Source organism: Nannospalax galili, unplaced genomic scaffold (genome assembly GCF_000622305.1).
Source record: "Nannospalax galili isolate Female #2095 unplaced genomic scaffold, S.galili_v1.0 scaffold263, whole genome shotgun sequence".
Lineage (NCBI taxonomy): Eukaryota > Metazoa > Chordata > Mammalia > Rodentia > Spalacidae > Nannospalax > Nannospalax galili.
This window is the reverse complement of record NW_008350402.1, coordinates 300,867-313,994: the sequence shown is the minus strand read 5'-3', so window position 1 is coordinate 313,994 and position 13,128 is coordinate 300,867. Positions and strand designations below refer to the sequence as shown.

The 13,128-nt window shown below is 44.7% G+C and overlaps 1 protein-coding gene across 1 annotated transcript in view; it reads left to right on the top strand.

The window, feature by feature from the left end:
- Ccdc180 (coiled-coil domain containing 180) overlaps positions 1-13,128 on the top strand; it is a 54,737-nt gene that overhangs the window by 15,913 nt on the left and 25,696 nt on the right. The window contains exons 14-21 of the mRNA XM_008847725.1: positions 490-605; positions 1,651-1,777; positions 3,114-3,153; positions 3,276-3,817; positions 5,134-5,360; positions 8,444-8,619; positions 10,946-11,126; positions 12,291-12,437. Of these exons, the coding sequence (XP_008845947.1) occupies positions 490-605; positions 1,651-1,777; positions 3,114-3,153; positions 3,276-3,817; positions 5,134-5,360; positions 8,444-8,619; positions 10,946-11,126; positions 12,291-12,437 (1,556 nt within the window). The remainder of the gene's footprint in view (positions 1-489; positions 606-1,650; positions 1,778-3,113; positions 3,154-3,275; positions 3,818-5,133; positions 5,361-8,443; positions 8,620-10,945; positions 11,127-12,290; positions 12,438-13,128) is intronic.

Below are 13,128 nucleotides of genomic sequence, written 5' to 3'. Positions count from 1 at the left end.
CACTTGGTGGTGTTCAAGGCTCTATAACAGGAACAACAGAGCATGTGTATGTCAGTCACCTACCCCCATAGATCAGCCAGCCCCAGCCCTGCCTGCTTTCACAGATGGGGGCTCAGGGTGTACAAACTCAGCATACAATGTCAAGTATGGCTGGTAAGGAGCAGCTGCTTCAGGAATGTGTAGCAGAGGAAGGTGCAGGGTGCAAGGGAAATGTCCTGGACGTGTCCTATCCAAGCTGGGTCCTCAGGGAGCAAAATGGGCATGAAAGAACATGCCAGGAATAGAGGAGAGCCCAGAAGCCTGTGCCTGAGAGAGCAAGGGCGGTTACAAACTTGATGCCCCCTCCCACCCCTGTTGTAGAAAGGAAATCCCTGGCCTGTGCCAGTTGCCTAGACCTCAGTTCCAGAGGCAGGGTCTCTGCATGTCACTCACATTCTGCAAGCTCTGGATGCTCATGCTTGCTCCTCTTGTTTTGGGAGTGGCTGCCAGGACCAGGAGGTCCAACTCGACAAGCTCCTAGACCAACTGAGGCAGCAAAGTCAAGAAGAGACGCTGAAGACACATTTGGAAAAGGCCAAGAATTTCCTGAAAAGCATGAAATCCAGGTAAGCTGACCAGACCTCAGAAGATACAAAGGGATGACTGGATTCACAGTCAAGTTTATACCAGCCTGCACAGGAGACCAGGGGCATATCCAGCAAACTCGGCTTAAAGCCATGACCCCAGTGTTGAGGAACATCGCTGGCCTCTGCTGTCTGCCAGGGACTGACAGAATTTCCCAGGGAGAATTTTGGAAAGTTTGTAGTGAGGAGTTTTAAGACAATGTAGTTTAAAGGTCAAGAACTTTGGCTCCCCCTTTTAAAAGTGTAGACATGCGCACTCTTTGTTAAAGAGAGGAAAAAAAGTCAACCCTGCAAACATTCATTCCTGCACAACTATTCCCTTGTATGAGCCTTTATACACACACATGCACATATACAGTGTTTTTAAAATAGGGGATGAGTTATAGAACACAAATTGTTCTGGGACTAAAGCTGTATTTCAGTCTTTAAGTGATCATGTGGAATTTATTAATATAGATGCTTGATCACGAGTTAACTATCTTGTGATTAGCTTGTCTCCATTGGTTCCAGTTTCTTGGTACAGTATCATAAACAGTTCTCTGCGAACTGCCTATTTGTGTGCCTATATACAACTAATTCTGTAAAGACCATTCACCAAAATAGAATCACCCTCCAACTGATTGCAGTACTTAAATGCAAAAGTATAAAAGTATAACTAAGTAAACTCCGGAGCCTTGTTCACCCTCCCCGAAAAAGAGATGAAATGTATGAGTCTTATGGTGTTTGAGGATTTGATGGGATCATGTAGATAAAGTTGAAAGACAGGACCATGGGCAAGAAAAGTGAGCCCATTCTATAGGCAGAAAACTCATGTGCTTCCCAGATTTCCTACAAGAGCATGTATTCCTTGTATGATCAGAAAAATAGTAAAAGAACCGGAGGACTGTCCATATGAAAAGAACAGCACACAGCGGCTCTGTGCAATGCTAATCACCAGATGGAGGCCCCAGGGCATGGCTCCTGGTTAGGCTCTCCCACAATCAGCAGAAATCCCCTCACACAGTCGTTTCACCTCCCTCCTTCCCAGGTATGAGTGTTTTCACACCCTTCTGACCAAGGAAGTGATGGAGTACCCAGGGATCATTCTGAAAGAACTCAACTGCTACAGCTTCACCCTCAGTCGACATTTTTTCATCCGTGAAATCTTTGAACAGGTATCCATAAGAATAGTAGATCCTGGCCACCCCCAAAGTAGAAAGGGGACAGTCAACATCCTATCTGATCTGCCTAGATGTTTGGACACTATCCCTAATTCTGCAGAGTGCAAATCCATGTCAGGATACCGAGGAGAAAGAGCATGAAAAAAAAGACCATTTCTGTTTCAGTTTAAAAGGGGTTGATAGGGCCTAGGAAGATTGCTCAATGGATAAAGTGCTTGCTGTGCAAGTATGAGGACCTGAGTTCAAGTTCTCAGAACTCACATAAAGCCAGGCTCAATAGCACATGACTATAGTTCCAGCACTCCTATGGGAAGATGGGAGGCAGAGAAGGAGACTCCCCAGAAGTTTGGAGCCAGCTAGGCTGGTGTGCGCAGCAGTGAACAATAAAAGACAGACCCTGTCTCACACAAAGTGGAAGGCAAGGACTGACACCTGAGGTTGTCTCTGACCTCACACATGTGTTATGGCACATGTAGACACATACATGCCAGGGGGTTAAGACTCCAACTTTATATGGACTATGTAATGAAAATGAACAGGCTAATTTAATTCCTATGATGCATTGAGTTCCATTCATCATGCTAGCACTGCCACATGATTCTGCTAAAATTAAACTCTGACCTGCTCACTCTCCAGGTGTCCCTCATCAGTTCTATAGACCCATCAAAATCAACTCACCCAGGATCAAAATCAGGCTGTCTGTCCCCATGCAACACTCAGAGCAGTGGATTACTATCCCTCTGCCCATCCTGCAACTTAAAAAAAAAAAAAAAATTCTACTTTCTCTAGTTTACTTCTTAAACTGTGCCAGAAAGAGCTTTGATTCTTTTACCACCCAGGGTTTACTATAAGGGTTTGATGATCTGCTTGGAATTAAGAAAAACTGGTTGCTTGGACTGGGAGACACCCTGATTGCCCCCAATGAATGAAGCTAGTCAGGGCTTGCATCAGATCTAGGGTAAAAAAGACCTTTATACCTAAAGAGAATCAATGCCTTAGAAGCAGCACACTGGAAGCTAGAGAGATGGCGATGGAGCGATGGTTAAGTGGTTAAGAGCACTGACTGCTCTTGCAAAGGACCCAGGTTCAGTTCCCAGCACCCACATGGTGGCTAACAACCATCTGTAACTATAGTTCCAGGGGATCCAACACAGTCTTCTGACCTCCACAGGCACTGCACAACATGGGTGCACTTACGTACATGCAGGCAATACACTCATACACATAAAATAAAAATAATAAAATGTATAAAGAAGAAAGAAGCAGCACTCTGGAGAAAGGTACTGTTGATCCTTTAGTGACTTGTTTTATTTTGATTTTTTCCTTGTAGAACTTATCCGGGGAAGTGATTTTCAAATTCAGGCAACCAGGTAACACTTTCACAATTCAAGACCAGGTTTCCCTGTCATCACTCTTTGCACCTGTGGGTTGGGAGCTCAATCCAGGCAATGGTGTCATTGTCTCTGCTTGTGCTTTCATATTGGTCACACAGAAGCGCATGAAAAGCGCTTCCTGGAAAGGATGAAGAAACGGAAGAAAAAGAAAAGGGCAAGAGTGGAAATAAGCCAGGTTGAAGAAAGCGTAAGTCAAGAGACAAGCTCTGAGATGCCAGCAGAAGAGACCGAAGAAGAAAAATGTCAAGGAACAGAGTTCTCTGTGACTGAAGAGGTACTGAGTGAGGGGGGCAAGTCCCCACAGAGTAACCAGATGGATGAACCCAGAGTCTACTTTCTTCAAGAATCAGAAGAAATGCAGGGTGACAGAGAGAATTTCTCAGAAACTTCCCAGGACCCAGAAAATGTGAAGGTTCAAGAAATGAAGGAGGAGGAGGAGGTAGAAGAGGAGGAGAAAGATGAGGATGAGGATGAGGAGGACAAGAAGGAGAAAGAGGAGGAGGAGAAGGAGGAGAAGGAAGGAGAGAAGGAAGAGGAGGAGAAAGAGGAGGAACAGGAGGAACAGGAGGAGGAAGAGGAAGAGGAGGAAATGAATGAGGATGACAAGGATGAAGACCAAGAGGCCTTTTTTATGGGTCAGGTAAGGCAGAAACCTGCTCATGGCTGAGTATGAAGAAAGTTTGCTGTATGCATTTTGTATATAGCCCTCATAAAAGTCAGGGTCCCCAAGAGCCCCATCTCCACAGAGAACTACAACAGTATGTCTTTTTTTTTTTTTTTTAATCAACAAGGATCCAATTCTTCCTTCACAACAATGATTTGTAAAACTTGTTTCTTCTCCTTATGTACCTTGCAGCCTTCTCCGGAGTCACCCCCTCACATTCCTCCCCAGGGTGTCTTTCTCAGCTCTTCTTTATTACACAGATCACCTCAGTTTCTCCTACTTCACCCATTCTCTCTTCATGTTCACTGGCTGTGTAACATGAAATATGCAGGCAAAGTTCCCTGCAATGGTTAGTTTTGTCCACTTGACACAACATAGAATCACCTAGGAAGACCCTCAGTGACGCATTGTCTGCATCAACTTGGCCTATGGGCATATCTGTTGGAGATTGTCTAAAGTTCATTGATGTGGGGAGACCCAGCCCACTGTGGGCAGCACCATTCCCTAGGCAGGAGGTCTTCAGCCACATAAGAATAGAGAAATTGAGCTGAGCACAAGCAAGTGAGCATGTCTGCATCCATCTCTCTCTGCTCTTGACTGTGACTGAGGCATGGCTGGCTCTTCAAGCTCCTGCTGCCCTGACTTCCCTTCAAATGATAGACGGTAACCTGGAATTATGAGCTAAAATAAACCCTTTCTCCCCCAAGTTGCTTTTTGTCAGGGTATTTTATTTATCACAGCACCAGAAATGAAATTAGGACACTCCCTTTTGAAGGCTGGCAAACTCATTTTAATAGAACTTGTCCTCAAAACACATGCAGACTCATAAAACCAAAGCTTGAATTCCATAGTGATAGAATAGCAAAAGACTTATTTCCTATATTTCTGTGGAGACTTCTTTTTGAGCAAGAATCCCAAACTCAAATGTTTACATGTGTGTTATTGGGAAAAAAACAAACAAAATAAAACAAAAAACAAGTGATAAAAAACGGTGCAAAACAGCCCAGCCAAAGATGAGCCACATGTTTGCTGATGTTTCAATAGAAATCAGGGACCAAGAGTTCTCCCATTTTAAAACCACTGTGGGGCTGAGAATATAGCTCAGTGGTAAAATGTTTGCCAACCATACAAAGAGCCCTGGGTTCCATCTCCAGGTTTGCAAACAAAAATAAGTACAAAGTACTCAGTGTGGAGGGAGAGGAGGTTATGGGGAACAATTATAGGCAATTTGGTCCACAAGTTTACAATCTGTGATGTCAAGTGTTGATTCTAAAGTCTTATTCCCTGTATAGGCTGAAGGCAGGGAAGAGAGCCTGGAGGAGACGTCCAATGAAGAAATGGAGTTCTTCACAACCACAAGTGGAAACACTTACTTTGCCTTCCTTTCCCTGGAAGAGGAACAGAAGATGCACAGAAGGCCCCACTTGCACTTTGCTGTGCTCCTCCATGACCCTTTCAGTGCCAAGTACATAGAACAAGTGATTATTCCTCAGAAGCTCATCTTAAAGGTTAAGAAACAGTGAGTAGAAAACCCTTGGACTCTCATTCTCTTGCTTTATTTATGAGGTGTTATATCAAAAGATTAGTTTTAGCTAAAAGATTAAAAATGGAGGAAACTGAAAAGGGTAGGGGGAAGAAGCAATGGAAAAATAGCCAGTGTCCCAGAATGCTTCACAGACGTGGTTGTCATTGGTGGGATGATGGCCTGCACCCTCCCAGGATGCTGTGATGACCTGGGCCTTCATAGAAACACTTTTCTCTGTCATCCCCCTCTGGATTCTAATTCCTAATCCATCCATGATTTAAGTTTTCTTTCACTTTGTAAAAGATTTATTTTTATTTTACATGTATGCATGTTTGCTTACATGTATGTAAATGTGTCACATACATGCCTAGTGCCTCTGGAGGCCAGAAGAAGGTGTTGGATCCCCTAGAACTGGTGTTGTGGATGATCATGAACCCATATGTGGGTGCTGGAAATCAAACCTGGGTCCTCTGCAGGAGCGGGGAGTGCTCTTAACTGCTGAGCCATCTCTCCAGCCCCTAAAGTTTTTATTTAAAAATTCTATAGATATAAACCACAGGTATCTACATCTTGTGTGGCATTTTGTATGGATCAACACAGTCATTGAAGAAACTAGAAAAGGGACAAGGAGCAATGAGGAAACGAACCATAATCTTTTCTTAAAGACTATGTAACCCTTTGGATCCCAGGCTGGTCTGGAACTCATAATCCTCAGCCCTGAACTGGATTGCAGGATTACAGATATAAGCCTGGTCTGATACCTAATCTTAGCACTGAAAATATACCTCTCCTAACCTCCATGTTTCTGGGCCTTTGTGTTAGAGTTTGGACCAAATTTGGCTTTTGAATGCCACTTCCTTTGCCCTCCTGCCTTATAACCAGGATTCATCAGCTAGTGCTCACCTGGCTGGTCCATGGGGGCAGGGGCCAGAGGCAGGGAGCAGGAAGTAGGAAGAATAATGTCAGTTTCTGGGTTTTTCCTCCTGCACCACAGCACCATCCCACTTCTAAAATGTCATGCTCCTCCTTCCTCCACACAAGTGATCACCTCTCCTCTCCATAGCCATAGCACAAAGATCTAAGGGTCCCTGCAAGAGTTGTTATTTATGGAGCATGTTTAATCCACTTGGTAGGAAGTAACTGCATTTTACAGATGAAGAAAATGAAGCTTATAGCCTATAGCTAGCCACTTGTCCAGATCTTCCAAGATCAAGGATATGAATACTGACCATATAATTCTGGAGTCTGATGCCAACCACTGTGCCATCTGGCTTTGTGACTAACCACAAAGAAAGTTCTGAGTCCAACTGGTAGAATTTTCTTATTGAAGGATAGTATGCATACCGAAAAGTCTGGAAATCATAAGCATGCAGCTTTTGCAGTGCTCAAAGGAAACACCTGGTACCCAGAACCCACAAGAAATGAACCTAGTATTAGCCTTCAGGAGCCCATTTTGTGTACCCCTCTTATTTACCGCCCTGTTTTCCACAAGGGTAAATGTTCTAACTTTTTGCTTGATTTTGAACTTTATTTTCATGAAATCATTTCAGAACTCTTTCATGACAGGTTTTTTTCATTGCATGATTCATATATATTCTTGAATGTGGATAGAGTTCATTTTTCATTTCTGTATGGTATCTGTTATAAAATATACAATCTAGTGGCTGGAGAGATGACTCAGAGTTTAAGAGCACATATTGCTCTTCCAGAGGACCAAGTTCAATTCCCAGCACTCACATGAGGTGCTCACAACAGGTCTCTGGCTTCTGTGGGAACCCACACTAACATGCACATGCACAGACAGAAACACATAAGTAGTTTTTTTAAGTTTAAAAAATATATATGCAGCCTATTTTATTTTATTGATCCACCCTACTGGTAAACATTCAGTCTTTCCAATTTGAAGTTTTATCAATAATAATGCTCTGAATGTTCTTGTAAGAATCTTCTGGTAACCATGTGTATACATTTCTGTGATATACAGGACTAGGAGTAGAAATTTTGAAGGCATATCCACCTTTAGAGGTTGATTAGCTACTTTTCTCCATGCTATGATCAAATATCTGATGAGAAATGGCTTAAAGGAGGGCTTATTTTGGCTTACAGTTCAAGAGGATACAGCCCATCATGGTGGGAAAGGCATGGCAGCTGGAGCATGAGGTGGCTGATCACACAGTGTCCAAAGATGGGAAGGAAAAAAGACAGGAATTGAAGCTGGGCTATCAAACCTCAGGACCACTTTCTTGACTTAGGCCCCACCACAAGATTGTCCTCCCAGATGTTCCTGCCCTGGGGAGAGGCATATCTCGTTATATCACATCCAGTCAAGAACAGAGGGAATATACACATCCTTGTTTGGTTGCTTGCTTCACTTACATAGTTCAGGGCCCAGCAAAGAGAAAGGTAACACCCACAGTAGGCTAAGTCTTCTTACAATAAACAAGAAAAACAAGCCTAAAGCCTGCAGCCACAGACCTGATCTAGATAATTCCGCACTGAAGTTGGCTGTGGACATGTTTGTGGGGGGTTGTCTTTCTTGTTTATTGTTGTAAGAAGACCTAGCCTACTGTGGGTGTCAGCCTTCTCTCTGCTGGACCCTGAACTGCATGAGTGAAGCAAGCAAGGGTGTGTATTTCCTCTGCTCTTGACTGGAGCTAGTTGAATTCCTGCCTTGACTTCCCTGAAATGATAGACTGTAACTTGGAATTGTGAGCCAAATAAACCCTTTCTTCCTCTATGCTACTTTTCCACAAGGTATTTGCCAAAGCAACAGAAATGAAACTAAGATACCCCCCATGGAAAAAGTTTGGTCACGCTGATCAGAACCACATGTATTTCAACCTTTGAGCTCCTCTGCACTTGACATAGGTACAGTGCTATTCATCACAGACTTCTCTGTAAGAACAAAAGGTTGGAAACCATCAAGAGTCTAATAAATGGATGGTGTCCATCCATACAGTGGCATAAAATGAAGTGTGAAAGAAAGAAGCATTTGGGGTCCCCGTATGAAAAAAAAATTTATATCTCTTACTGGTCATGAGTGCTGGCAGGGCTGACCATTACTCATCTCTCTCCAGACTTCGAGCCGGCTTTTTTGAACACCTTGAGAAGTGGTTTGACCAATGTACCCTCAATGCCCGGGTCATTGTGGCTGCCAAGGTTGATGAGCTGGATTCAGAATTGGAGCTGCGTCTACATCTGCATCAGCCAAGATTCCAGCATGTGGAGAAAGATGTCTACAATGTCAGAGCAGGTTTGAGCCTGCCTTGGTAGGTCCACCCTGTCCCTAAGACCCTTCCTGCAGTGTCTGCTGCTCCATGGTCTCATGCTTGTTAGCTGTCTCAGTTTACACATTGGAAGATGTGCTCTAGAATCTGCATTTGGAGCTCTAAAATCCTCTCTTCCCTTCCCCTCCCTTTATCCCTCCTTCCTTCTTTCCTTCTTGAGACAGGGTCTCTACTCTGTAGCCCAGGTTTCCCTAGAACTCATTGTGTAGCCCAAGATGGCCTGGAACTTGTGGCAATCTCCCTATCTCACCCTCCTGAGTGCTGGGATTACAGGTGTGAGCTGCTATACCTGACTTAAAACTTGTTTTCTCCCTCCCTCTCTTCCTTTAGAGAGTGTTAAAGGCTGAAAGGAAGAATGTCATCCTGTTTTAGCTCCTGGACTTCAGATCTCAAACACCTGTCAAATACATACCTGCATGGTAGATGCTCTAACAACAAGCCTCTAGTTTAAGGACCAGAGCTCTCAGGTTCAACTTCTCTGGCTATGTAACTCTGAGTAGGCCTCTCTAACCCCTGCCTTACCTACAGGAGAGGTGTTGAGGTGGTATAGTGAGGAATTGTCAGTACTTATCTAAGTCACAGTCTCCCAAAGTGGAACCTAGTGTTTCTGCCTGATTATCTGTCATACTTAGAAAGATATAGCCTTTCTCTCTTAGGTGGGAAGTTCCATTTATGGGGAGGAGCACAATTTTAATAAGATCCCTCAGTGGCTCTTCACTCAAATCCATAGCCCTTTAAGACTTCCCCACATGATCCCATCCAAACTGCCATTGCCTGGAGCAGTAATGGCCATGGGCCTCCAGACTCCATGTCTGCAATCTTGGGTGACTTGCCTGACATCTGGAACCATTTTGTTCTCTAAAATGTGTGAACTAAATGCACCCAGGAATGAAAATGACTGTGCTGAAGGCTGGTTTCCTTCGCTGCTTTGGCTCCCGGGGCCAGTGTTCAGGGTTAGAAACTCAGACTCAGAAATGAAGTCTTAGCTCCACACCATGTTTTTAAATTAAAATTTTTTGATTAGCATGCAAAATAATGGGTTTCATGATGACATTTTTCATCCATGTATGTATGGCAATATACTTTGCCCCTATTTGTGCCCATTATGCTCTCTTGCCCACCTCCCCACTCCCATGGGTCCCCTTCCTCCTTCAAAATAGTCCCTTTCTTTCATGCCACACACATAACATAATCTAGGTTCTGCATATGAAATAAAACATGCAATATTTGTCTCCCCTGTTACCCTCTTTTGTTTCCTCCTCCCTTCTCTCTTTAATCTCTTTCCTCACACACACAGAGACACACAGACACATACAGCACACATACACACACACATATGTAACCTCTAAATTCTATATAGGAAAGAAAACATGCACTATTTGTTTTCTGAGACTGGCTTATTTTGCTAACATGAGCTTTAGTTCTGTCCATTTTCTTGAAAATAGCAGCATAACTTCATTCTTCTTTATGGCTAAATAAAATTCCATAGTGTACATGTATCACAGTCTAGTTAGCTAGCCACTTGTCTGTTCATAGACATCTGGGTTGATTCCCATATCCTGTCTGTTGTGAGTAGAGCTGCAATAAACACAGATATGTAGGTGCCTGTGGTTTGCTGACCCTGTCCCTTTGCAGGTGTCCGTGGCTTGCTGACCCTGTCTGTTTGCAGGTGTCTATAGCATGCTGGCACTGTCCATTTCTAGTAACTGCAGCCACAGCCCTTCTTGCTCCCCAGACAGAATAGCCAGATGAGGATCTGGGGCTCCCTGTTTGCTTTAAAAGTTCTATGAAAGGCTCTGGAAGCCTCACATAATTCTCTCTCCTTCATCTTGGAGCCAGTTGGAACCTTGGCTATTGGACATAGTAGTCACTGGTGTAAAGGAAAAGATCCATATTGCTCAGCTTTGTTCTTGTTGACTTCTCCCAAGATCTCAAGTGCTCCCCAATACCTCTACCCATTCCCCTGCTCCCCAGAACTCTCCTCCCTGGCTTTGCTCCTATAAAAGATAGGCTCTACCAGCAAGGGGGAAGGGGTTCAGGCTCACAGCCTCATCGAGCCTCTTCTCCAGTGTGGGACCTTGAGGTGAGCACTCCTTGACCTCCCTGAGATCCCAGCCCAGTCCCAGTCCTGGCCTGGAGAGGGCAGCAGGGGCAGGGAAAGAACCTTGACCTGAGTGGTCCCTGCTCTATAGCTGGCCTAGGAGGGGCAACAGGTAAACCCTGTTCCAAGGAAGGAAGGAATATATCCTATATCCAGCTATATCCCAGACGGCTCTCCTTACCCTCTTGCAGCTGAGCTCCTGCTTCACCAAGAGAGGTTGGACAGTCACTGCGCTGGAGTGATGGAGACACTGACAAAGGAGAGACTGATGTTCTGCCAGTTCCAAGAAGAACAAGCAATAAGGAGCAAAAACTTCCGCCGCAAGATCTATGACATGGAGCACACCTTCTTGAATGCCACCAAGAGCCAAAAGTAAGAAGGAGCATTTCCCTCCCAGTAAAGGGCCTTCAAAGCCCAGCTCCTTCTGGCCAACAAGAAGGAGGCCCTCTGGAGCCTGACTTTGAACTAACCTTTTCACAAGAGCCAAAGAGCCAGACTCCATGGGCAGCATATGATGTTTGTGAGGCAGGGATGCACAGCCTGGGAGAAAAATGGTACCCACACATAGCATGCAAGGATGAAGATGCTGTGCCTTGAAACGTCCATGTTTAGAAAGCCCACTTCTCTCAGTGGCATTCCAGAAGGGCTTCCTGGAGGAAGGCATTGCCAATGAACCCAGAGGCACTTGGCAAAACTTAGGGAACGGGAATCCTCAGTACTGTCAGAGCATGAGGCTCCAGCAAGGCTATTCAGGGTTGTCAGTTAGAGGCCTCAGTCAGGTGACAGGAAGGATCCTGGCAGGTATTCAGCAGTCAATCACACAGAAGTAGATGATTGTTGTGACAGAGAAGAAAGTTCTAGGGTATTAAGGAGCAGACAGGGCAAGGGTGCTAAATTGCTGGGGAGTCAAATGGTCTGTGGGAGGGAGGACAAGGACTGAGAATGGCCTGGGATTCTTACTAATTTGGTAGCAGGGTCAGAGGGAGCAAGCAAATGCTCCCTGATTCAGCATACCCACAGAGACACATTGTGTCCTGCACACACAAGTATTTTGAACTTCCTTTCTTCGATTGTTTGGTCATTGGTTTTTTGTTTGTTTTGTTTCTATTTTTGGTTTTTGTAACACTGGGGATTGAACATAGGCTTTGCATCTGCTAGACAAGGCCTCTACCACTGAACTATATCACCAATCCTCTTTTTACTTTTTACTTTGAGACAAGTTCTCACTAAATAGTTCAGTTAGGCCTTGAGTTTACTCTGTAACCTAGACTGACCTTGAACTTGTGATCCTCCTGCCTCAGTCCCATGAGTGCTGAGGAACACAGGCCTCCACCACACCCATCTTTGAACTTCCTTCCTATTGTTCCTTTTCTACCCAGAGAAGCTGGGCAGTGGTTCTGGTGGCCCCACAGCTGGTCACTCATGTGGCTCTCAAGCAACATCCCAGAATTCCCTGCAGGCCCAGGACACCACCAGCCCTCTCATGCCTCCAGGGTTGGTCATCCATCACCACCTGCCTCGCTCCTGTCCCCACAGGCTGACGAGTCTCACCAAGACACTACACCGGGAGCTGCTAAGCTATGTGGATGTTATCCAGGTGTCCCTGCGAAGCTTCCGGCAGTACCTGGAGGAAAGTCTGGGCAAACTCCGCTACACCAACATTGACTTTGTTAAACACTGCAGGTGGGAACCATTACAGACTTCTACAGGCCACCAGAGTTCACTATTAGGAGGCATCTATATTTCTCTTTTAACTTTCTATTGTGCCAAAATATGCACGATATAAAATTTACCATTTTAACCATTTTTAGTTGTACTGTTCAATGGTATTAAATGCAATTTTTGCCATCATCACCAACAGCCAGCTCTAGAACTTTCTTCTGTCATAACAGACTACATCGTAAACATTAACACCTCATTCTCCTCCCCAAATCCCTGCCAGTCACATCTTACTTTGTAGCTCTATGAAATTGACCACTCCATGCTCAGCCCTATGGGTCATCTGTATCACCCCCTCCAAGACCTAGGGAATATCACAGAAGAGGGGGCCAAAAGAGCGTAAGGACAAGAGCAGGAGGATGGGGAAGAGTGTTGCAAAAAGACACTTTTGGACATGGCGTGGCCCTTGCACTCATGAACTCACTGCAGCTGTGGTTACCCAAACAAGACCTCTGCAAGATGGGGTTCATTAACATTTCATCATGGAAAGCAGAGGGGCTCCAGAGGCCCCACTCCTCCCTGAGGGACTATTGGCAGTTAATGGTTGCTAGGGGAAGGCGGCCACTTTCTTCAGTGATAACTGATAAGTTACCTATGCTCCAGTAAATAATCTCCCAGCCATGTTCATGCAAGCAATCCTAATTATGCTCACTGG